This window comes from Monodelphis domestica, chromosome 4 (assembly GCF_027887165.1).
Source record: "Monodelphis domestica isolate mMonDom1 chromosome 4, mMonDom1.pri, whole genome shotgun sequence".
In the NCBI taxonomy this organism is placed as follows: domain Eukaryota; kingdom Metazoa; phylum Chordata; class Mammalia; order Didelphimorphia; family Didelphidae; genus Monodelphis; species Monodelphis domestica.
The window spans coordinates 354,641,589-354,668,152 of record NC_077230.1 but is presented as its reverse complement, the minus strand read 5'-3'; the positions used below and the strand labels follow the sequence as shown (position 1 = coordinate 354,668,152).

The 26,564-nt window shown below is 36.1% G+C and overlaps 2 protein-coding genes across 2 annotated transcripts in view; one reads left to right on the top strand and one right to left on the bottom strand.

The window, feature by feature from the left end:
* Positions 1 to 1,613: 1,613 nt before the first annotated feature.
* LOC100023471 (olfactory receptor 52P1-like) lies at positions 1,614 to 2,585 on the top strand. Its single transcript, XM_001374968.2, has one exon. It carries the CDS (start codon positions 1,614 to 1,616, stop codon positions 2,583 to 2,585), a length of 972 nt encoding a protein of 323 aa, XP_001375005.2.
* Positions 2,586 to 4,248: 1,663 nt separating this feature from the next.
* Positions 4,249 to 26,564, bottom strand: part of LOC100023449 (olfactory receptor 52P1-like) — a 31,864-nt gene continuing 9,548 nt past the window's right edge. The window contains exon 3 of the mRNA XM_007491148.3: positions 4,249 to 12,596. Coding sequence (XP_007491210.2) covers positions 11,560 to 12,537 — 978 coding nt within the window. The 5' untranslated portion in view covers positions 12,538 to 12,596 and the 3' untranslated portion in view covers positions 4,249 to 11,559. The remainder of the gene's footprint in view (positions 12,597 to 26,564) is intronic.

Below are 26,564 nucleotides of genomic sequence, written 5' to 3'. Positions count from 1 at the left end.
GAAAGAAAGGCTTAATGTTAAGAGGTGACACATCAGCTGTGCTTTGAAGTCAGAGCTTCTGTGATGTGGAAGTGAGGAATGAATGTATTCTAGGCATTGGGGACTATTTCCACAAAGACAAGTTCACAGGTGAAATATCATATATGATGAATATCCAATTGACTTGTCACAGAAAGAGCCAGGCTCAGGACTGGCATTATCTTATACATGTATTAATGGGCTCAGAGATTTTTGAGCAGGGGAATAATATACTCAGATCTACCTTATAGGAAAATGACTTTGACAGTTATATGGATGATAGATTAGATAGGAGAAATATTGGAGAAAAAGAGTATAATTAGGAAATTATTATAATTTTCCAGGACAGAGATAACTAGGATTTTAAATAGGGTGGTGGCTATATGAATAGAGAGAAAAGGACATTTAAGAGAGATATTGTGAAAGTGCCATTCTTCTAGTGAAGCTGTATAGCTACAAGTCAGTGATTACCAAAATCTTCCAAAAATCAGAATTTTAGGTCATTCAAAGCATATAGGAAAAATGCATGTTGGTTATAGGTAGGCTAGCTCCTATTACTAACAATGCTATAGAATGTTAAAATAGCATGAAAGACATCATCAAAGAAATATTTGATTAGAAAAGGAGAAAGGAATAAAATATAAATAGTATATGTTCTTTATGAGTTTACAGTAATGTGACAGGCAAAAAGAAAGTCTTGGTGATCTTAATTCTGAATTAACATAGTGCCCCCCCCCCAAGTGATGAATATGATATTTCCATTATATTCATTTAAATCAACTTATATCAACAAGTATTTATTCAGCATTTTCACGTCAGACATTATATTAGGTGCTGAGGTCAGAAAAATATAAATAAAACAGTCATTGCCCTCAAAGAACTTCTGTTCTACTGGGAAAAAGGTCATAAATATCAATGCAAACCAATAAAGTAAATATAAGACTTACACAAAATCATGTTATATATTTATAGAACAGTAAATTTAGAACTAGAAGAGGATTCATCAAGCTTCATCAAATCTAACTAATTCATTTTACAAGTATGGAACATGAGATCTGGGCAAGTTGTTTCAAGGATGGAGTAGTGAAGAAATCAGGTCTAGACCCATCAAAGAAGGTTGTACTCAAGATCATTGCCTTTCCCTGCTAAAAAGTAGCTACCTCGAGCAAGAGAACATGCCATGCCTACCTAATTGCACTTTTGGGTACTTGGGGGTAAGTATTGAGTATAGTATGAGTTTCCCCTATCAACAGAATGGATTCTATTACCCTTTTCACACTGGATATTTTCTAGATTTATGGGCTACTTTTCCCCCTTATATAGCAAGAGGTTCTTGGGGTTAGTTCATGGAAGGCATGTCTCCACCATTAAACTAGGTCTCTATAAGAGAGGGCAACATCTCTTCCAACAAACTTGGATCTCCCTTAGTTTGGGATAATATTTTCTCCAAAAGACCAGGGTGTCTCTGAAAACAGGGTCCATATTTCCTCCTTCCTCCCTATTCCACTTCAGACATAGTCCTAAAATACCAGACTTCTCTATCTCTACACAGAGGTTATCTGCAGTACAACTAATGGTTATTATCCCATTCTAGCATGCTGATCTCCAACCATTCTGGTGCTACGACCTTCACCTTATTGGGCATTCCTGGTCTAGAGGTCCAGCATTTATGGCTCTCCATTCCTTTCTCATCCATGTTTGTTGCCATCCTGATTGGCAATGGTGGCATTCTTTTTCTAATAGCAACAGAGGCCACTCTTCAAACACCCATGTACTTCCTCCTGGCTATGCTGATGGTGGCTGACTTAATATCTACCTTGGCTATGCTTCCCAGGCTCCTCTGCATCTTCTGGTTTGATGCCCATAACATTGGCACCAAAGGATGTCTTCTTCAGATGTTCTTCATCCATTGTGCATCTGTGGTACGTTCAGCCCTCCTTGTGGCCATGGCCTTTGACCGCTATGTGGCAGTGTGTGAGCCACTCCGGTACAATACCATTCTGAGCCATACCCTGGTGGGGCAGCTGGGCTTTTTAGCCCTTGCCAAAGGAGTTGTGCTCATCCTGCCCATGCCCTTACTGCTCCAGAGACTTACCTTCTGTAAGACAGTCATTCCTCATACCTACTGTGACCACATGGCTGTTGTGAAGATGGCTTGTGGTCACACCAAGCCAAATCGTGTCTATGGATTGTTTGTAATCCTCCTGGTGGTTGGGTTTGATCTCCTGCTTATTGGGGTCTCCTATGTACTGATCCTCCATGCTGTTCTGCGCCTCTCATCCCGAGATGCCATTCTAAAGGCACTTAATACCTGTTCGGCTCATTTCTTTGTAATCCTCATCACCTATGTGCCTGCACTTTTCTCCTCCATAACTCACCGCATGGGACACATCATCCCTCCTCATGCACACATTCTACTTGCTAATCTCTACTTACTCATGCCCTCATTATTCAACCCTGTAATCTATGGAATTAAGATGAAAGAGATCCGGAATAAAATAGCAAAATGTCTGTGCAAGAAGGATACTCTGGCCATCAGCCCAAGACACAAAGATGTAAGTGGATAACTAAGATGAATCTTTGACACTTAATCTGATATCTTTGCCACACCATATTTGGCTTCAATACAGAACTCTCTTTTTAAAAATTAATCAATTAATTAAGAATATTTTCCCATGGTTCCATGATTCATGTTCTTTCCCTCCCTCTTTCTGCATCCCTCCTGGAGATAACAAGCAATTCTACTGGATTATACTCAATACAGAACTCTTAATCAGTCATAGACACAAACACACATCTAATCCACATATGGTAAATGTACAGGCTCCTAATATATAAATGTTTTAATTGCTTCACTATCTGGACTACTTTAATCTGTCTTCTGCTATCTCTGTAACATAGAGTAGGCTCTAGTACCAGTCTCTTATCTAGGTTGAGAGTAGTAGTGATATCCAGATGACAAAAGCAACAGGACCAAACAGAGCCCATTTAACAAATGCAAAATAATTGGAAGGGACTGGACCAAAAACAAGATCCCAAAGTAATAACTGAGGCTGAAAATATGACTTAGTAGACTAAAATATAGAATACAGTGAAAAAAGTATCTGTTGAGATATGCTGAAGAGGTAAATATAGAAGAGAATAAACCCATAATAACTATAACCAGACTCTTAGAGGAAAATAAATGGCTTGGCCACAAGGCTAAGAGACAAAAATAAAATTATAAATGAAATGAGATATTGGGTGAACAAATTCAAGGATATTGGTTTAGAGCAAGAGATAGAAAACTTACACAAGTAGTAGACTTTCTGAAATGAAAAGAGCAAACAGAAGTTAATATCTCTATGAAATAATAAGAAAGAGTATAACAAAAGCAAAACAATTTCAGCATTCAAAAGGTGCTAAATTATGCTCTTACATTAGTATAGGGAGAAAGAGATTAGCATCTTTTGAGGATCTTAATGTCTTCAATGGTCAGGGAGAAAAGAAAATGAGATAATTATAGCACCTGGGTATGGTTTTATTCTGTTTTGATGGTTTTAAGGGAGGGGGAAAAAAGGATTATGCTAGTAAGTGAGGAAAAAGAGGAAGGAAATTACTATTTTCTTTAAATGGAGAGTGTAAAAAGTGGAATATGCAAGTATGAAAAAAGGGCTAGAAGCATAAGGCATCGTATAGCTTCACTCTCATCTGAATCAAATAAATGAAATTGAATACACACATATACACAGAGAGAACCAAACATCAATATAGATACAGGTAGGAACAGGGAAAGAGAAGGTGGGCATTTGAAGATCAATAGTCACAAGTAAAACAAAATTTAGAAGGTTTAATAAACAAGTTCCTAAAAAGAAAGAAAGAGGGATAAGAATTGTAATTGGTGAAGAGAAGAGGGGTAGAAGAATAGGAACATATAACTTCAATTATAAATTATTAGTGGTGATTAGATTCCTTTGTTTTTTTTAACCTCATCCTTCTTTTTAAATGAAAGATTGGGAGGAAAAATTAAAAAGCACAAGAACTTCATAGAAGCATACATTTGGAGCTGGGTGGGACTTTAGAGGCCAAGTGAAATGTGAAATTAAGAATCACAACAGTGAACATGAATGAGGAGAATTTATCCACAAAACACAGAAATGTAGCAGAATCGATTAGGAAATAGATTAAAAATAGATATATTAAACACACTTGAAACAGATTTGCACAGGCTTAAAATGAGGGTACAGAGCAGAATTTATCATGATTTAATCAATTAAAAAACAGTAGTAGCAATCATGATTTCAAATAAACAATAAAAATGTACACATTTAAATGACAAGTAGCAAAACTACCTATAACTTTAGATAATAAAATTATATAAATACTTACATTATATGTATGCACTAAATGGCATAGCAGCTAGAATAAAGTTCAAATTAATTTGGACAATATAAAATGATTAGTATACAATAAATCTTGAAATGTCAGACATATTTTTAAAAAGTTAACATGCAGTATGTTTCATTTTTGCTTCAGTCAGTTATTTGTCACATTTTTACATGGAATTATTAAGATTTTGTTAAATATTTATTAATTCTTCATCAGAAAACTTTATTTTTATCATAATGGATGTTAAACACACCTTTGATTTACAATTCATGTTTCCAAGTCTAGTTTTGATTATGGTTTTAATTGGGGTTTAAATCAGAAAATTTAGTGGTGTAGAATATGGTAAATATATAATTTCATTAATCCTTGTAGGCATACTACATGCCTTTCTCCAAGAAACAATGATTCCTATAAATTCCCATACAAATATAAATATCATCTCAGAAACTATCTCCATCTACATATGTATACACATTTTATTTTAAAATCACAATAATTTTCATATATATATATATATATTTCTATTGCTCTCTTTCACCAGATCCTTCCCACATAACAATGTAAGAGAAAATAAAATAATTAAATGAAATCAACCAGCATGTCAACTAAGACTGATAATGCATGAAATATTCCCTGCTGGAGTCTTTCAGTTGTGGAGTGAGGAAAGGCTTATTTCTTTACTTCATTCCTAGCATCAAGATGAAAAGATGAAAACAACAAACATTTAAAAAGATGAATCTAAAACTTCTTACTCTGTTCTAATCTCTTTTCTTTTATATGATCTTGATTTTAATATGCAAACCAATCAATTGCCAATTTATTTTATATCAGATGCAAAATACTGTGTTCAACATTTCTAGAAAGGAAGTTCATAACCTCGAGTAAGTCTGTGGGACATTCTGCCTCTGTGTAGTCAATGAGCTCATCCCACAATTGCTTATCCTATAAATGCTTTTGACAAAGAATATTTCTGATAGATTTTTAATCTAAATACAGAATGAAATTAATTTCTTTCCTTTGCTTTCCACTTTCCTTCCCCTTCCCTTCCATCTTAGAATCAATACTGTGCATTGGTTCCAGGCACAAGAGTGGTAAGGGCTAGGCAATGGGAGTTAAATGGCTTGCCCAGGATTACCCAGCTAGGAAGTGTCTGAGGCCAGATTTGAACCTAGGACCTCCCATCTCTAGGCTTGGCTCTCAACCCACTCTCTCTCTCTCAACCCAGCTACCCAGCTGCCCCTGAAACTAATTTCTTCTATATCTACATACCAAGAGAAATAAAAAAAATGTACAAATATTTGGTCATTGCCCTAAAATGGCTTATGTGTCAGAAAAAATTACCCCTGTATAAAAATAAATATATCACAAAGTAGATTGTGACAAGTACCTTTTTTTACTTTGGAAATTTTTTCTTTTTTTAAGATTTTATTGTTATGCAAAACATACTTCCATATTGTTGTAAGGGCAAAGTCATACATAACCAAAACCCCAAAATGAAACCACAAATACATAGATCTGAAAAACAATTCCAATAGTTCTTTCTCTGGAGATGGACAACATTCCCCATCTTTCAGGATTGTCTCAGATCATTGCATTGCTGAGAGTAGCCAAGTTTTCACAGATGTGTTATCCAATATTGTTTTTGTGTATAATGCTCTCCCAGTTCTGCTTATTTCACTCTGCATCAGTTCCTTTATAAATTTCCAGCTTTTTCTGAAGTCATCTTGCTTATCATTTCTTAAAGCACAATAGTATTCCATTCACAATAGTATTCCATTACCAAGATATACCACAATTTGTTCAGCCATTCCCCAATGGATGGACATCTCCTTAATTTTTCATTCTTTTCCACTACAAAAAGAGCTGCCACAAATATTTTTGTATAAATATGTCCTTTTCCCTTTTATTAAATTATCTTTGGGATACAGACCTAGTAGTGGTATTACTGGATCAAAGGGTATGTACAGTTTTATTGTCCTTTGGGTATGGTTCCAAATTGCCCTCCAGATGGTTGGATCAGTTCACAATTCCAACAATGCATTAGGGTCCCAATTTTGCCATATCCCCTTCAGTATTTATTATTTTCTTTTCTGCCATACTAGTCAATCTGATAGGTATGAGGTGGTACCTAAGTATCATTTTAATTTTCATTTCTTTAATCAAGAGATATATTAAAACTTTTTTCACATGATTATTGATGGCTTTGATTTCTTTATCTGGAAATTGCTTGTTCATATCCTTTGACCATTTTCCAACTGGGGAATGGCTTGTATTCTCATGAATTTGATTTTGTGTTCATAAATTTGAAAAATGAGACCTTTATCAGAGACATTTGTTGTAAATTTTTCCTTAGTTTGTTGTTTCCATCCTAATCTTGGTTAGATTAGTTTTATTTGTACAAAAGGTTTTTTAACTTAATATAATAAAAAGTATTCATTTTACATCTTATATTATGCTCTATTTCCTTTGGTCAAAACTTCTTCCTTTCAGAGATCTTCCAGGCAAACTATTCTGTGTTCCCCTAATTTAGTTATGATATCATTCTTTATATCTAAGTCATATATCCATTTTGATCTTATCTTGGTATAGGGCATGAGATATTGGTCTATACTTAGCTTCTGCCATACTTTCTCCTCCTCCCATTTTCATAACAGTTGTTAAAGAGTGGATTCTTATTCCAAAAGCTGGGATATTTGGATTTATCAAATGCTAGGTTACCAAGGTTATTTACCCCTGTATGTTGTGTGTCTAATTTACTCCATTGAACTACTATTCTATTCCTTTGCCAGGACCACATTGTTTTGATGATTGCTATTTTATAGTACAGTTTGAGATCTGGTACTTTTAGGCCTCCTTCCTTCACATTTTTTTTATTAGTTCCCTTGATATTCTTGACCTTTTGTTCTTCCAGATGAATTTTATTATTTTTTCTAGTTTTATAAAATAATTATTTGGTAGTTTGGTTGTTATGGCACTGAATAAGTGAATTTAGTTAGAATTGTAATTTTTATTATATTAGTTTGATCTAACCATGAGCAATTGATATTTTTTCAATTGTTTAGATTTGACTTTATTTGGATGAAAAGTGTTTTCTAATTGCATTTGTATAATTTCTGCATTTGCTTTAGCAAATAGATTCCTAGGTATTTTATATTATCTAGAGTGACTTTGAATGGAATTTCTGCTTCTTGTGACAAGTACCTTTGAGAAATACAGACAAGTAGTTCCAGGAGTTAGAAGGGAAAGAAACTTGGGAATAGAAGGAAGAACTTATTTTTATTTTTTGATTATTTTGATATTCATCTTATTGTTCTGCATAGAGAAGCATCAATTTTCAGACTTAAAATGAACTTAAGAGAGAATAGAGCACCTTACCTCTATCTAACCTATGAATTCTCTCTGTAACAAGCAGAAGAAGTTTAATAATCACTCTCTTGGACAGTCTTTCAAATACTTGAAGTAACTAACATTTAACCTTTAAGTGTTCGCTTATCTAAGTCCAACTGAAATTCTCATATGGCCCAGTGTGCAGGCTTTTCTCTTTTCCTTATCCCTTTCTTCTACATGATTGGCTTCACAAATATTCCTTCCAACGTTTGGTTCCTAGAACTGAACACAAAAGTAGATGTAGTTTTCCCAGAAGAGTGTGGGATGAGATGATCTCTACCTCTTGATAAACTTAGTTATGTGAACTTTTTTGCCTGCCTCATCACACTATGTAGTCACAATGAACTTGTAATTCATCAAGTCAGTCTCCTGGCTTAAGGGAATCTACCTCTGAGGAAGGTAAATTGGGATAGTACCTGCTTGGAATACAACTCCTCTCCCAGCAGAATCACCCCCAAGCCCCCCCCAAACCAAGGTCTTTTTCACTTAACATGAATTGTCTAGCCCTGTTCATTCATTCAATCAATCAATCAAACATTTTGAGCACCTACTTGGTGCTGTGCACTGCATGTTAAACACCCAGGGTACACAAAGAGCAAATAGACATCCCTTGCCCCCAAGCTGCTTATCATCTAATAAGGGAGATAGATTCTTCACAAGCTGCACTTGGGTAGTAGAAGGGGTCTTGACCAATTGATACCACCTCCCTGAACCTCCTCTCCCCTATGATTGGAGGGCTGGAGAGTAGAGTACTATATCCCTCCCAATGGCTTCTTTTATAGGATAGACACTGGACTTTTGCTTACTCTGCTCCACATCTACTATTCTGCCTGGTTTCAATGCAACCAAACAAGATTCCCTTTAGCTGGGTACCCCAGGTGCCCCCTACTTCTGGTGCTCTTTCCTTTTTCTGTTCCTTTTATGTGTTTTTTTCTTCCCATTAGACTATGAGTTCCTTGAGAGAAGGAAAAATCTATTTACTAGTTGTATCCCCTGTGCTTTGCACAGTACATGGCACATGGTAGGTGCTTAACAAATGTTAATTGAATTAGATTTTATTGGTCAGTAACCATTATGAACTCAGTGACGGAATAGACTTCATTATAAGAACACAAATGCATTGTTCAGTTCAATACACATGTGCATTCAATTGAATACAACTGTGTATTCCATTATTGTATATAATTATAGTTCAAAACACATTACTATTATGCAGATTGAATTGAATATGAATTATATGCAAAGCATTAGATTAGGTAGTGAAGGATATACAAAAATTAGCAGAGAAGTAATTCTTGCCTCTCGGAGATGATTAATTAATGGAAAAGAGTGGGTGAGAGAGGGTTTCTTTAGTGGGGGGTTGAATTTCAGTTAGGTTTAAGGATAGATAAGAATTCAATAGGCAAAAGAGGGAGAAGGGGAGAAGAAGATCCTAGGCATAGTGTGCAGTATGAGTAAAAACATGTGGATAGTAAAATGTGGAACATGTTTACAGACTAGAGCCCATAATTTTAGAGGGAAATAATGTGTGATGAGGCTAGGAGGGAAACTTATTCATAGAATCAAACACTTAGGGCCAGAAGAGACTTTAAAAGCCCCTAGGTCCAATATTCTCATTTAGTAAACAAGGAAACTGAGTCACAGAGAGGTAAGGTAACTTGTCAAAGACCACAGAGAAAAAAAGTTGCAAAAGTAATATTTAATTCCAAGTTCCCTATCACAAAATTCAGCACTCTCAGTGCCCAGTTAGAGTCTTGAATATAAGACAAAAGAAATTAGATTAGATAATGGGGACCTGTTGAAGAATTTTGAACAAAGAAAAGCTATGACCAAATTTATACATGAGGAAATATGTAGATCAAGTTCCTATTCTTTGTTCTTCATTTTTTTATTACTTCATCAAGTCTTACCATGTTTCTCTGAATTGCTCACATTCACATAGCACATTTTGTTCCACTATGTCCCAAATAATGGGTATCAACTTGTTTTTCAAGATTTTACTTCCATAAGAAAAAATTGCTATGATAGATATTTTGGTGTATAAAATATGGGACCTTTCCCCCCACTTTTACTCCACCCCCACCTTTTTTGAGTACATATCCAGGAAAAAAGTTATAAATATTTTAGTGACTTAAAAAATTTCAAATTATCTTCTAGAATAATTGCAACAATTCAGAGATCTACTAACAGTGTATTAATGTGTCTGTCTTCTATAGTCCCTCCTAAGCTTACTTTTTCCATCTTTTATCATTTTTGTGAATTTTTCAGGTATAAGAAAAATTCAAGTGTCTTAAATTTAATTTATATCATGAATTATTTACAGTACTATTTACATGGTAGTTAACAATTTCTTCTTTTGAAGACTATTTGTTGAACCCAGTTATATTGACTCTAAGCCCAACATTCTATTCACTATGCAACCTAGATATTAAGATAAGAACTTTGGATTTACTGATTTATTTACTTATTTTTTTCTCTTTTCCTTACTTTAAAAATATTCTTTGTTATAAAAGATGAAATTCTGGGATGGGAGAGTGAAGGCATATAGTGGAATCAAGAAAGTTTTATTTTTAAAAAAGGTTGAGATCTCATCTTTGTCAGTACTTCCTCTTCTAGTGTGAATTACACCTTTCTGTAACTTTCCATACTGTGTGGCTCTCTTTAAAATTATTACACAAATCCTCTAGAAGAGATCCACTGGACTGTGAAAGCCTTTAAGAAATACCTTAGAGATACTGTTAAAGTTCTTGGGCTATCCAAAGGGCTTTAAAAGACTGTCTGCCTTTTGATTCAGCCATACCACTGCTGGATTTATACCCCAAAGAGGTCATAAAGGAAAAGACTTGTACAAAAATATTTATAGCCATGATCTTTGTGGTGGCAAAAAGTCGGAAAATGTGGGGATGTCCTTTGATTGGGGAATGGCTGAACAAACTGTGGTATCTGTTGGTGATGGAATACTATTGTGCTTAAAGGAATAACGAACTGGAGGAATTCCATGTGAACTGGAACAACCTCCAGGAATTGATGCAGAGTGAAAGGAGCAGAACCAGGAGAACATTATACACAGAGACGGATACACTGTTGTACAATCGAATATAATGAACTACTCTACTAGCATCAATGCAATAATCCAGGACAATTCTGAGGGGCCTATAAGAAAGAACACCATCCACTTCCAGAGAAAGAACTGTGGGAGTAGAAACACAGAAGAAAAACAACTGCTTGATCGCATGGGTCAACAAAGACATGATTGGGGATGTAGACTATAAATGATCACTCGAATGTACATATTAATAATATGGAAATAGGTTTTGATCAATGACACATGTAAAACCCAGTGGAATTGTACATTGGCAGGAGGAGGGGAGGGAAAGATATTTATCATGTAACCACGGAAGAGTGTTCTAAATCAATTAAATAAAATTTTTCAAATAAAAAAAATTTTTAAATCAAATTTTAAAAAGTGCTTGGGTTGTCCACCTATTTTCTCTTATTCTTGATACATGACTGGTACATCTTACTTTTTACTCATTAATGTCCTTGATATCTTAACACCATAATATTTTCCAAATCTAAAACAGAATGGTCCTCAAGGAGCAGACTGATCTCTGAGTCCATGTTTCTAGTAACAGGGAACAGGCCATACGATTTTGGGACCAGCATTCTAAGAGTTGGCATAGAGATAGTCTTTTACATTACATTATTACCCAGGAGCCAAATCTTAAGCGAAACTTCCTTTGCCTGGTCTTCTTTCCCTGATCACTATTCATGCCCTCCCCATCATCAGACAGGTTTCTGAGTGGGGGGTTTGGTAACGGGCTCCTTTTTCCAGCAACCATATTTGGTTACTTTGTCCCTAAATTCCTTAATCTTGACTCCATAGATGATGGGGTTGAGCATAGGGGGCACAAGGAAGTAAAGATTGCCAAGAATGGTATGAACATGGGGCGGAATGCCCCGACCAAAGCGATGGGCAAGGAAAGAGAAAAGTGGAGGTGTGTATGATGTCAGCATCACACAGATGTGTGTGGTGCAGGTGTTGACCGCCTTGTGGTGAGCCTCCTTGGAGGAGAGTCGCATCACAGCCCGGATGATGAACACGTAGGAGGAGCCAATGGCAGAGAAATCCAGGCCAATGACCACCAGCGCCACCACTAGGCCATATATCCGGTTGATGGTGGTGTCTGCACACACCATTTTCACCACAGCCATGTGTTCACAATAGGTGGTAGGGATCACTCGGCTTGTACAAAATGGCATCCGCTGAAGAAGGACAGGCATAGGAAGGATAAAGGCAACGGCTCTGACTAAACTGGCCATTGCAATGAGACCTATGCGGCCGTTGGAGAGAATGGTGGCGTAGCGCAGCGGCTCACAGATCGCCACGTAACGATCCAAAGCCATGGTCATCAAAATGGCAGACTGCATGACGGAGATGGAGTGGATGAAGAACAGCTGGATCAAACAGCCCTCGAAGCTGATCTCCCTTTGACCAAACCAGAAAATGCACAGCGCTTTGGGGATGGTGGTAGTGGACATGCCCAGATCAGTGAGTGCCAGCATGCAAAGGAGCAGGAACATGGGCTTGTGCAGTGTGCGCTCTGTGGTGATGATGAACAGGATGACGAAGTTACCCAGAACAGTGATGAAGTACATGGAAGAGAAGGGGATTGATATCCAAAAATGGGTATCCTCCAATCCAGGGATGCCTTTGAGGATGAAGTAGGAAGGCTTCTCGTGGGTAAAGTTGAAGGTAGTCATGATAGGACACCAGTCAGGTCACTGAAGTGGATGATAAAGAAAAAATATGTTTTTTCCCCCTACAAAAAAAATCAGAAACAGTTACAGTGGAGGAAAAAAAGCAAAAACAAACACAGGATGAAAGATTTAGAGCTTAGAAGGGACCAACCTCCTCAGCTTACATAGAAGAAAACTGAGCCCCAGACTTACACAATATCACGACAATGGAAGAGCCAGGAGTCCTTGAACTATAGTTTTGTTATTGTCTTTTAGTTATTTTTCATTCATGTCTGATTCTTCATGATAACATTTGGACTTTTCTTGGCAGAGATATTGCAGTGGTTTGCCATTTCCTTCTCTGTTCCATTTTACAGATGAGGAAACTGAGGCAAACAGGATTAAGTAATTTGCCCAGGATCATATAGCTAGTAAGTGTCTGAGGTCAAATTTTAACTCAGGAAGATGAGTATCCTGACTCCAGGCCCAACACTATCTACTGTGCCACCTTAGCTGCCTGAATTATACAACAGGAACCCATCATAAGATAGTTTACTATCGTATAGCTTCAGTTGTTCCACAGTTTAAATCACTGCAATGCAAATATAACACATAATAAAAGTCAGGCAAGGCAATTAACCTGTGATGCTATCTACTAATATAGTTTTATATGGGTATCTTCTGAATATCTTTCATGAAGGAAGGAAAAAGGAAATTGTAGCCACTTTTTCAGACAGTGGGAAAAGCAAGTAATGAATATTTCTCAAAGGGTAAGTCCTTTCTTTACTGTGTTAAGGACATCCTGCTACCCTCTACAACTGAATCCCTTTATTAAGTACAACTCAAATGCCACTGCTTCAGGAAGCCCCAATCAGTAATTAACTTCCCCTTTGGATCTCACATAGTATTTTGTTTATACTTCTCTTATCTATTTAAGTATTATTTTGACAATTTTGCCACATTTTGACATTTCTACCTTCTTGCCCTTGAGGCTCCCTCTCTCTATTCAGAAAGATGCCACCTTATTTTAGCCCTCATAACTCCTACTATTATGCTATTACTATATACTCCTACTATTATCATAACTCCTATTTCAGCAGGTCCTACTTGGTCTCTCTACTTCAAAGTCTCTCTCCTTTCGAGCCCATCCTACAATTTACTGTCAAAATAATTTTCCTTTAGTGCAAATCTGATCATGTTACCTTACCCCCTTAACTCAATGAACTTTAGCGAATTTCTGTTGTCTTTGAGATAAAATATTAACTACTTTTTAGCTTTTAAAGTTCTAAACAGTTGGCCCCAACCCAATTTTCCTTGATATTCCTCTCCTTTCTATATCTATCATCCCGTCAAATTGATCTTCTCATTGTTCCTCCCACATAGCATTACACCCCCCACTCTTTATCCTTGTATTGTTTTTTTACATGCCTAGAATGCAATTCCTCCTTATTTCCAACCCCTTCCATCAAGACACTGATTAGATATTATCTTTTCTGCATGAAACCCTTCTTGATCTTTCCAGTTGCTAGCATCTTCCCTCCAAAACTACCTTACATTCAGGCACTTCATGTATAATTGGGTTTATTCACCTTCTATTTATGCTGCATTTATATTTTAATGTATGTATGTATATGTACTTCTTGTCTTTCCAATTAGAATGTAAGCTCCTTTTGAGTAGAAATTATTTCAATCTTTTTTCCTTATATCTCCAGTTTAGCATAGCACCCATTATTATGTGAGTACTTATTAAAAACTTAATTGATTGACTATTTCTTTACATGTCATATATCCCTCAGAGACCAGGATTATACCAATGATTTCACTGATACAGAGAACTTCATATGAGGAAACTCCCTCTACAAAAGTAGATTGGAATCTTTTCTTTAATTTATGGTCCTAAATAGTTGCCAAGAGCACTGACATTATGTGACTTGCCTGGGGTCACACAGGTGGTAGTGTCAGAGATATTATTTGGCCATATTTGAATATAGCTCTCATATATTACAACACAGTATATATCATAGTGGAGTAGGTAAGATCATTGGATGTATAGTGAAGAGAAGACATTTACTATGTGATCTTGAGCAAATTACTTAAACTCTTGTCTGCCTCAGTTTCCTCGTCTGTGGAATAAGAGTGTATTAGCACTTCTCTTCTAAGATCGTTATTAGGATAAAATAAGACAATATTTATAAAGTGTTTTGCAAACTTTGAAGAACTATATAAATATTTTATATGCATACAAGTACACATAAATTACATAGATTTTTGCTTGGATATATGTTATTAGTTATATATCCTTTCTAGACATTAATTTCCATAAGGTCAAGAACTATATCTTATTTTAACATTGAATCTTAACCATCATTGAACTTGGCATACAGTAGAAGCATAATAAATATTTGTTGGATTTCATGTTGAACAGAACATGTTCAAGAAAGAATTATATTCCTTCACAATCCCCTCTTCTCCCCACCATCCTGTCCCACCAGGCAGTTTCTGTTGTAGAATGAAAAAATGTCCAACCCAAACCCCAAGGAAGTCCTCACTTCAGCATCTCTCTCAGCTCCTCAGGGACTTCCTCAAGGACTGTGACTCAATTTTGCCACTTCAAATAAATCAGCATTAATTTAGCATCTATTATATGTAAGAAACTATATAGTTTATACACGGCTCGATTTTGCAATGGAAAACTCATAGCCCATAAATCAGAAGTCTTAGGCTAATGTTCTAGCTCGGTAGAAAGGATGAATGACTGGAGTGGACCCAAAAGTCAAGTCTGAATTGAGCCCCCAACATTTTTGGGGTGTCCATCAATTAACTACAGAGTATTTATTAAGTGCTAACTATAGATTAGGTACTCTTCTAGATGCTGGAGATAAAAATATAAAGAAAGTTTCTACCTACAAGGATTTTACAGTACAATAGGGGATACAAGAAGCATGTATAAACTGATACAGAATAAATATGAAGAGAATTAATACCAGTTGGTTAAGTAGGAAGTAGTTTAGGGACAGCAGTAATAGCTGGGAGAAATTATAAATGGTTTCATGTAGAGGGTGGTGGTGCTTGAGCCACTTCTTGAAGGAAGAGAGGGATTCTATTTGTCAGAGATGAGGAGGAAATATGTGGCAAGCACGAGAGACAGCCAGTGCAAAGGAGGAGGAGGAGGAAGCAGAATGAGAACTGCAGAAGGAAGGGTGGTGTCAATCCCAAGCCAGGTTTAGGATGGTATTGAAAGTGAAATGGGAATAACACTGGTTTTGGGGTCAGAAGACCCAGACTTTCAAATTTCTGTTCTGCTATTTACTGTTTGTGTGATCTCCAGGTCTCGGGTACCTCAAGTGTAAAATGTTGAACTAGTTAATCTGTGGTGTCCCTACAAGTCTAGATTTATAATTATATAATTCCTCTCAGCTCTAAATATAAGAAATGTATGCTATTAATATGCTTAATATCTTAACTATTAAAAACCAAGTAAGGAAGAATACCAAACTGCCTAACCAGGAATCAATAGGGAGATGATACACAGGACAATGCTATGCATTTATAGATTCTAAGATCTCCAATTCACATTCAGAGAACAACTCATGTTTCTTAAGATTTGTTGACTCTTCCTCTCCATTCTTCCACCCAAGTCCAAATGTGAAGAGTCTTAGGTAGAGGCTAAGAAGGAACTAAAAATATTTCTTGCGTTTACAATGTGTAAAACACTGGAAAAATATTATTGTAGTGTTTTACACTCTCATTTTATGGCAAGCATACATTTGGAGTCTGAGTCAAGGAAACATCAACAAATCTTATCCTCACAGGATTTTGCAGTTTACTAGAGGATATGACATGTCTACAAATCACCATAATGTGTAATGCCACCACAACCTCTTAACCATAGAACTCAGAGTTGGAAAGAACCCTTCAGGGTTACCTGGTTTGAACCATATCAACACAGGGATGTCCCTTGTAATGATTCAGACAATGGTCCATCCCAGCTTTATTTGAAGTTCTCTAAAAATGAAGACTACAACTACTCTCGTCAGATTATTCTATTTTTAGAAGGATATACTTCTTAGGAAGTAATTTCCTACATTGAACTGAAACCAGTCTCTCTGCAATTTATACTCATTCTCCATCTTCTCCTTTTTGGGGTCACCAGAACAAGTCTAATCTCTATTTCACATGACAACCATTCAAATACTATTATGAACTTTCCTCCAAATTAAACAGTTTTTCAGCTCCTTCATTCAATTCTAATAGTACATGGACTCCATGCTATAAATCAATGTCCTCTCCAAAATGGGGCACTGAGAACTGAACACAACATTGCTTAAGAATTATTGCCAAGGAAGAAGTTAGAAAGACATTTACCTCCCTAGAAGATCACACAAGGAAGCTAGGTGGCACATTGTATATAGTGTTAGACCTAGAGTCAGAAACACCTGAATTCAAATCTGGCCTTAGACTCTAGTGTGACCTTAGGCACTTAAGTCACATAACCATTTTTTCCTCAGTTTCTTCACCTGTAAAATGAACTTGGAGAAGAAAATGGCAAACCACTCTAGTATCTTTACCAAGAAAACCCTAAATATGCTTATGAAGAATTTGACACAACTGAAATGACTAAACAAGAAGATCACATTAGTTTTATTTTTTTAAACTCCATATAACACTATTTGTTCCTATTGGGCATGTATTCCACTAAAAGATGACTGAATTTAGCATCAGAAGATCCAGGGTTCAAATTCTAGATCTACTACTTATTCTTTATGAGATCTTAGGCAAGTTATTTAACTTCTCTGGGTCTTGACTTCCTCATCTATAAAATGGATGACTATATGGCCTCTCATCTCCTCAATTCATTTTCATGTGAACCGGTATGTAGCCATACCTCCTGGTAGAGGACTTTTTATTTTAGTCCCATTAAATTTCATTTTTGACAAATCTGGCCCATTTGATATCCTGTCAGAATATTTGAGTATCTTGATCTTGTTGTCCAACATGGTCACTATCTTATTCAACTATATATATCTAGTAATTTGATAAGTATGCTTTTTATGCCTTTATTCAACTCATTGATAAAAATTGTTGAATGGCTCAGGGTAAATCATAGTTTCCTGAAGAACCCTAATATTTTCCTCTATTGAAATTGATGTAATACTATCTATTGGGCTCCATCATTCAACTTATCCAGAATCTATTTAATTCTACCATTACTTCCCCCATATCTCTACCTTGTTTAACCAAAAAGTCTTATGAGACTATCAGATGCTTGAACAAAATCCAAGTATACTTTGTCTAGGATATAGATGAATTTAATTTTTGCAAAGTGCTTTACATATATCACTTAAATTTCAATAAATATTACATGGATTTTATATATGAGGAAATTGAGATTTAGAGAGATTAAAAGACCCAGCCATAGTCATTTAGCTACCCTGACTCTCACCTTGTTTTGAATCTAACTTTCTGACTTCAAGTCTAACATTTTATCCATACCATCAAGCATTAAAAGTGAAGGGAAAAAACAAATCCATAATCCCATACTTCCTTCAATGTTATAAAAGTTGCACAAATTTAAAGAGTCATAGCACATTAAACAATATTAAGCAGCTCCCTACACCAAATGGCAGCATATTAAAGGGGAAAGAGGAAGACAGTTGAGAATGATGTTTTAAAGGAAAATAAGAAAAAAAACAGTGACTGACAGAGATATAGGCTTCCAGCTCAGAAATCACCAGGAAGGAAAAAAATTAAGATAGAGCTTCTTAAATTTTGGAAGATGATGGAGGTGGAGGGAAAGAAGGAGGCTCTCCAAGTAGGCACTCAAGTATTCCAAAGGAATTTGGAAAAATTACAGTGTAGGAGTCAAGAAGAGAAGGACTACAAAACACCTAACCATTACTTGTTGAGAGGAGATAATCATCAGCTGTGGGTCTGGGAATGAGCAAGGGTACTTTGTGAGTTATCTCCCACCCCTCTGTATCCTAGCTACTGAGCAATAATTTAGAGGATATTTGAGAGGGAAATATTCAGAGAGGAGAGAAACCTTGGAGAGAATAGGGTTGGGGAAATAGAAATAGCATATGAAGGAAAAAATTGAGTTTCTCTAGGCTATCTGGGATATTGGAACCCAGAGAATAGACTAGGTGGAAGACAGTGGTAGGAGTGTTAACGGCACCCTCAATGTCTTAGGTACCACTGGTTTTAATGGAGATTACTTTAAATGGATGGCCAGGACCTTTTTTGGGGGGTGGAGAACAGACAGAAGGAAAAACTTTGAAGAAGGAGAGATGGAAGAGGGTACCAACTCCTGCCCTCTCCCCTAACACTTACCCCACTGTGAGGCTAAAATGGTGGTCATTGAGCATGAGTTGGGTTTCAGCACCACCCAATGAGTTCCTGGGTGTATAAGTGAACAAATGTGTATGTATGTCTCAGCTTGTGTTCCCTTGAGTTTTAAAAAGCATACATATTTTACAAGGACTCATCTACTCCACAAACAAATGCATCTGGACATCTAGCCAGATCCAGGATATAATCTCAAGTAGACATCCCAGGGGATGGGAGAATTATTTTGCCCCTTGGGGTACTACAATGATAGGCTAAAAATAGTGGTGTAAAGTCATCTTAGGAGGGGCTAAGGAATCCTCAAGTTGTTTTCCAACCTAGATTGCCTAAAATCATTCCTGGTAGAGCTCCTAGTACTCTGACTTCTCCCTGTGGACAGCAGTACTGAGCTGGTAGGAAACAAGACTAGGAAAGGAAGGAGGGTTCAAGTAGACATTGCATTTTGTTCTTTCCCCAGGGATTCTTTACATGAATGTTGACCTAAATTGTGGAGTGGAAGTAGGGAATTCTTAATATATATTACATTTTTTACTTAATATAATATATATGCATGTATACATTTTATAGAAAGAAATATTAATTTATTTAAATTGATGAAAGATAATATGAACCCTCATAAAAAATTCTACAGAGCAAACATATCCTTTTATTCATTATGAAAATAAAGCAAGGAAATACAGATTATGACAGAAATGTATTGTTGCAATCACAGTTTTAATGGCAACACAAATTTCCCCCTACTAGGACATTGCATACATATATATATACACACACACACACACACACAAAGGAAACCTTCACTTTGAGCAGCTATCCCCAGAAAGAATTTAATAAGAATATGTTATAATTTTTGTTCTTGTTCTTGTTACAGGAGAAACATTTCCTCTTTAAGTTCATGTGGCAGATAATTGCTTCTGAATATATACATACACACACACACACACACACATATATATATATATATATATATATATATATATTTATCCCAATGCAAACATTATAGAGGCAATACTTTGCTCAAGAATAGGTTCAATCCTCGGAGAAAACCTGAACATAGATTCTGAGGTTTCTTAAAGAAAAAATTATATGGGAAGCACAAAGAAATAATTCATTAATATGTTACAGTTTTGTATATTCCTCCTAGGACATAAAAGTGAAAGGAAAACTCGATCCATAATCCAATACTTCCTTCAATATCACAAAAGTTAAACAAATTTAAAGAGAGTCATAATCTCACACATGGAGTATAAGGGATGCTCCAGGAGATCTAGTACCTCCGGTGTAAGGGTCCTTTTATTTTTTTTCAGGGATGCTCATCCTCCTTTGGTGTTCACATGCCATCCAGCTCTCCCTGTGGCTCCAAGAAGTGGTAGCATGCGCAGTGGCCACACTTAGGTAAAACCGTCATGGCAAGGAAATTAAACTAGGTTCAGGATAACCAGATGAAATAGAAAAGGTAAACTGATGGGAAACTATTTCTTATTGAAATAGAGAAGGTAAACTGAATGAAACTATTACTTCAGTGAGGATACAAGGCAGCTTTTGCACTGATGGAAAATTATTTAACTTGACTTTCTGTTCACAAATGACTGTTCACTCAGTGTGACCTCTCAGATTGAGATGCAGGAAAACATGGATTTATTCCATGCAACTTGTGCTTATTTTTGGCCTGAAAATAAACACTAAGAAAGCAAAGGTTCTCCACTAGCCAACTTTGTGCTTTCCGTAATTGAAACCAGTGTTGTCAGCAAATGGAGAAATTTTGAACAATGTGGTTAAGGTTAAATTCACTTTCCTTGACAATATACTTTCCAGGGACGTCCATATAAATGATGAGGTTGACACATGTATTGCCAGACGTAGCTCAGTGTTTGGGAGACTCTGAAGGAGAGTGTGAGAGAGAAGAGGTATTAGGCTGCCTACCTAACTGAAAGTTTGGGTTGATCTCATTGTTATATGCCTGTGAAACCTGGAAAGTAGTACCATGCCAGCAAACTGAATTGCTTCCGTTTGAGTTGTCTAAGGAAGATTCTGAAGATCATTTTGCAAGATAAGGTACTGGATACTGAGGTCCTTCCTAGAGCTTACCTGGTAAGAATTTGGACTATAATGCAGAGAATATAACTCTGATGGACTGGCCATGTTAGTCCAATGTCAAATATACATTTATCTAAAAGATTATTTTATGGAGAGCTCATACAAGGCAATTGCTCACAAAAAGATCATTAGAAGTTATATAAGGACACTCTTAAGGTCTCTGAAGAACAGTGATAATTGTGAATCATGGGAGACACTGGCACAGAACCATCCTGCATAGCACCAGTGAACATCAAAGAAGGTGCTGTGCTTTACAAGCAAAGCAGAATTGTAGTAGCTCGAAAGAAACACAAGTTGCAAAAATTTAGAGATGTCTTCATCCCAAATGTTTATATGGGTTATTTGTGACCTGTAATAGAGCCTTTTGAGCTCTAATTGGTCTGTTCATCCACAGTCACCCTGCCATAGTGATACCATTTTGATACTTTTTGAGTACAAAGGACAACAATCAATCTCCCATACTCTCTAAGGCAGTGGTTCTCAATCTTTCTAATGCTGTGACCCTGCAATACTTTTGACCCCAAACCAAAAATTATTTTGGTGGCTACTTCAAAACTGTAATTTTGCTACAGTTGTGATTCGGATTGTAAATACCTGATATGCATTATGTATCCTCATTGCTACAAATTGAGAGGTTGAGAACCGCTGCTCTAAGGAAATAAACTTTAACAAGATCTCTGGGCAAAATAAGTCAGGTTACAAATTAAACTACATTTAGATAAACTGATAGACTGTTTGAGGAAGAGGATTTATGCAATACCAAAGAGTCAAGGACAGCTGAGATTCTTCCTCTGCCTTGGTAGCTAAGGAGTGCTTAAGACTCTAAGTAATTTTTTACATCCTACAGGATAAGTTTTAGATCATAAAGATAATATGAAGATAAACTAAAATTTGGAAGAGGAATGACCCCAAATCCTGAGTAATAAAAGGATATTAAAAAAATCTCATAATATCTTTTTTGTTAAAGAGATCTTGTCTTTCTGTTTCTGTTTAACTAGCCTAGCCAAAAGTTACATAGAAGCAAGAATGATTAAATCCTTTTTGCCTAGAGACATTTTGCCAGTGTAATGGGAGGCCTGGGCTCTCTTTGGCCAATCCTCCCATTTTAAGGTGGGTTGGGAGAGTGAAGTAAGAGGTTATGTATTTACTAGCAATCATTAAAGTGGATAGATTACTTATTAAGCATTGTACCAATACACTTCCATTTGTATGCATAACTATGATTTTAGTTAGAAAATTTGTATTAGAATAAAAGAACATACATTTATGATTGCATCTTTGAGAGATGGACATGAATCTGCCAGATGGAGAGAAGTTTTCAAAGAAAGATATCTCCGACTTGAAAGAGACTAGCTAGACAATTCCACTTATTATTTTTTTCTTTTCTAGTTTATGGTTATTGAGGGCTACTCAGAAACTCTCTAGCCACCTAGCTACTAAGGGTAGAGATTTGGGGCCTGTCAAAAATAAATATGCCAATGTGAAATAAGCTTGAGACAGCTCTGGAGTCCTTCCTGAGGTTATTTCTACTACCAAAGTGGGGAGAACTCAGAATGTGAATGAAAAGGGAATATAAGGGGGAAAAAAGATAAAGGGTAGAAAAAAGATTTCAAGAGGAAGAAAATTTAGTTGAAAATCTAGAGCATGAGCAGATGTATCAAAAATGAAGATGCCAAATTTAAAAGGAAGGATGATTTCAAAAATCAACTTCATTTCACTTTCTATTCAGAACTAGTCCTTTTTCTGTCCCTTGTACCAGCTTCCATTAAGGATTACTTTTAGTGATTATTTACATTCCATATTAGCAAGAGAGGACTTTACTAGAGGCATTTCTACTTCTTTCCTATTTTCACTCCATTTTTCAACCTCTAATTGCCCTTCTATTTTCCATCCTATATCTCCCATCTTGCACTCTTCACAGCACCTTGACTCTACATACCTAATCCTCACATTGTCAATTTTTTTACATTATTTCCTTTTCGCTCCATATCTTCCTCCCCTTATTTTTCTGTATCCCTTCCTCAACACATTTTCTGTTTTCTCAATTCCTCTCCTGTCATACCATCCTCTGTCTACATTTTCTCTATTCTTCTACCCCATTATTGATTACATATCTTCCTCTCTTGTTATTTTATTCACTATTCCATTAACTCTCCTTATGATTTGTTCCCTGTATCTCCTCATTTCCGTTTTCTTTTAATCATAGTATCTCAAAAATCAGAGGGTACCACAGAAATGTGAATTATAACTGAAGAGGACAACCATTGCAATACTATATTATATTTATATTCATTTCAAGTATATAATCAGTTTAAAGACTTCTAATAGCACAGGTTAGGTTAAAATTCACTACCTATAGTGGCAGCCCATTCCATTTTGGGTAACTAATTCTTAGGAATTTTTCCCCATTAAACAAAATTTTCCTCTACATAATTTCCCTTTAGTTTTGACCTCTGTATCCAAGCACAACCACATGGCAACCTTTCTAATAATTCAAAACATTTCAACAAAATGTTTATCAAACATGTGCTCTGTTCAAAGTACTATGGCTGAAACTTATAGGAATACAAAGCATTCTCCAATTGAAAAATGGTCAAAGAACATGAACAAACAGTTCTCAGATAAAGCTATCTCTAGTCATATAAGGAAATGCTCCAAATCATTATTGATAGAGAAATACAAATTAAAACAACTCCAAGATGCTACCTAATACCTATTAGAGTGACTAATATGATCAAAAAGGAAAATGATAAATGTTGTAGGGAATGTAAGAAAATTGGGACACTAATGCACTGTTGGTGCAACTGTGAACTGATATAGCCATTCTGAAGTGCTATGGGACCAAACCCAAAGGGTATGTACCCCAAAATATGAGAGATAATGGTAAAGGAACCACTTATATAAAATATTTTTCATGGCTCTTTTGGTAGTGGCAAAGAATTGAAAATGACTGAGGGGATCTCCATCAATTGGGGAATGGATGAACAAATTGTGGTATATGGTAATGGAAAACTGTCATGCTATAAGAAATGATGAGCAGGATAGTTCAGAAAAGCTTGGAAAGATTTATATGAACTGATAAAAATGAAGTGAACAGAACCAGGATACTAGTGTATATAGTAACAGACATATTATGTGATAATCAGCTATGACCAATTAAACTATTTTCAGCAAAATAAGGTTCCAATGTAACCCCAAAGGACCCCTGATTAAAAAAAATCACTACCCACAGTGAAAGGAATCTGACAGCAGATTAAAGTATGCCATCTTTCATCTTTATGAGTTTTTTTATTGTATATGTGATATCTTTCTTCAGTCACAACATGGGGAATATGGAAATCTGTATCACATAAAAGAGCTGGTATAACCTATATCAAACTATTTACCACTTCAGGGAGTAGGGAAATGAGGGACAGAAAGAATATGAATCATAAAATGTCAGAAAACACTATTTATAGTTAAAAAATAAAAGTTTATAATAAAAATCCAAACTATGACTAATTGCTGGAAATGCCCTGCCTATTCTAGTGGGGGAAATCATGCATATGCAAATAAATAAGTACAAAATAATTCTAGAGGGTAGAGTGCATTACTAGGTAGGCGAATCAGGGAAAATTTCTCAGAGAAGTGATACTTCAATTGAACTTTTTTAGAAAAATAAAGATTTTAAGAAGCAGAACTGAGGATAGAATACATTCTAAGAAAGCAGGGTGACCTGTATAGAGGCTTGAACACCAGAATTAGAATGCTAAATTTGGGAGAAAGTTAGTAGTCTACTTTGGCTTGAATACAATGTGTTAAGGAGAGCAATGTGAAACAAGTTAGGTTGGAAGCAAATTGTAAATGACATAAAATGCTAAGGTGAGAAGTTTGTATGCTACCCTAAAACAATGGAGAACCAGTGAAAGGTTGTTTGTTTTTTTAAGCAGGTGACTTGGTCTTATCTGTGCTTTAGGAAAATTATTTAGGCAGCCAAAAAATATTTAGAGCAGTCAAATGGAAACAGATCCACATGGACCACAAACCACAAATTAAAATTATATATGTTTTATTTTAGTAGGTGACTACATGGTTCACTGGATAAAATGCTGAACTTGGAGCGAAGAAGAGCTGAGTTCCAATTCACCTCTCAGTCATTTACTAACTGTAATACTCTGGACAAGTCATTTAACTTCTACTTGCCTTAATCCACAGGAAAAGGAAATGGCAAACCACTTTGTATCTTTGCCAAGAAAAATCCATGGCTGTGCAGTATAATCCATAGGGTCACAAAAAGTTGGACACGACTGAACAACAAATATCCAATATTTTGTTTTGTTTTTGTTAAATTTCTAAAAATTACAGTTTAATCTGGTTGGGGGGGTTGTGGACAGCAGGTTTGACACCTCTGCTATAGAAGATCAAATGAAAAGATCTGAAACAGCAGGACAAATTGGAAGGTTATTAAAATAATCTACCAGGAGAGTTAGAGGATGTGAAATTCGATGAAAACTGTGAGTAGAGAGAAGGGAAAGAGTATAAAAATTGTATTGAATGTCAAATCCAGAGGGACATGGCAACTAGTTGTACAAGGGAGGCGTTGGAGAGGATGGAAGGACAGGATGACTGAAAGAAAGAAGTCAGGGAAAGGGTTGCATTGAAAGTGCATAATGAGTTGTATTTGGGACATGCTTGCTTTGAGGAATTGACATGTGACTTTGTGGCCATGTTATCTTCTTGCTCTAAGTCTTGCCTTCTCTAGATTAAATATCTTCAGTTCCTCTTTGAATTCATCCTTGGATTTATAGGATTAGAAACTAAAGATGATTATTTAGAGATTCAAGCTCTTCAGGTCTCATGGTATTCTGATTCTGGGGAAACTGGCTTTATGCTAATATATGTGTATATGCCTAAGCACATATATTTATCTGTGCACATATACACACATAGACATGCATATGTGTGTATGTGTTTATGGAATATGGATCTGCCCAGAGGAAAACTAGATGAGCACATCTAGTATTGCAAAAGAAATGGCCATGATGTTCTACCTCTATCATCAAGAAAATCCCAGAATGTCTCATTTAAGAATACACTATTACACTTAAGAACTTAAAATGTATTGTTGAGCCCACCCATGTGTGTTACCATGGTTACCATGGGAAGTTCTAGAATCTTGCCAGTGAGTACTGCATTGTTACTATGGTAACTAAGGAACACAATGGCTCAATGAAACTATTGCTTTAGTTTTGTTACCACAGTAACAAGAACTACAAACCCATCCCTAGTCAAGGTTCCAGTCAGTTTGCATGTTCAAGACTTTGAAGTCTCTCTTTCAACATTCCTTTCTTTTTTTTTTTAAACCCTTACCTTCCATATTGGAGTCAATATTGTGTATTGGCTCCAAGACAGAAGAGTGGTAAGGGCTAGGCAATGGGGGTCAAGTGACTTGCCCAGGGTCACACAGCTGGGAAGTATCTGAGGCCAAATTTGAACCCAGCACCTCCCGTCTCTAAGACTGGCTCTCAATCCACTGAGCTACCCAGCTTCCCCCTCAACATTCCTTTCTAATCCATCGAGAGAACATAGGATAGCACATTAAGAGACCTGGATAGCAGAAAGAGCAATAG

Excerpts from the sequence above, each read along its gene's own strand:
- LOC100023471 (XM_001374968.2), top strand. The coding sequence starts at position 1,614 with ATGCTGATCTCCAACCATTCTGGTGCTACGACCTTCACCTTATTGGGC.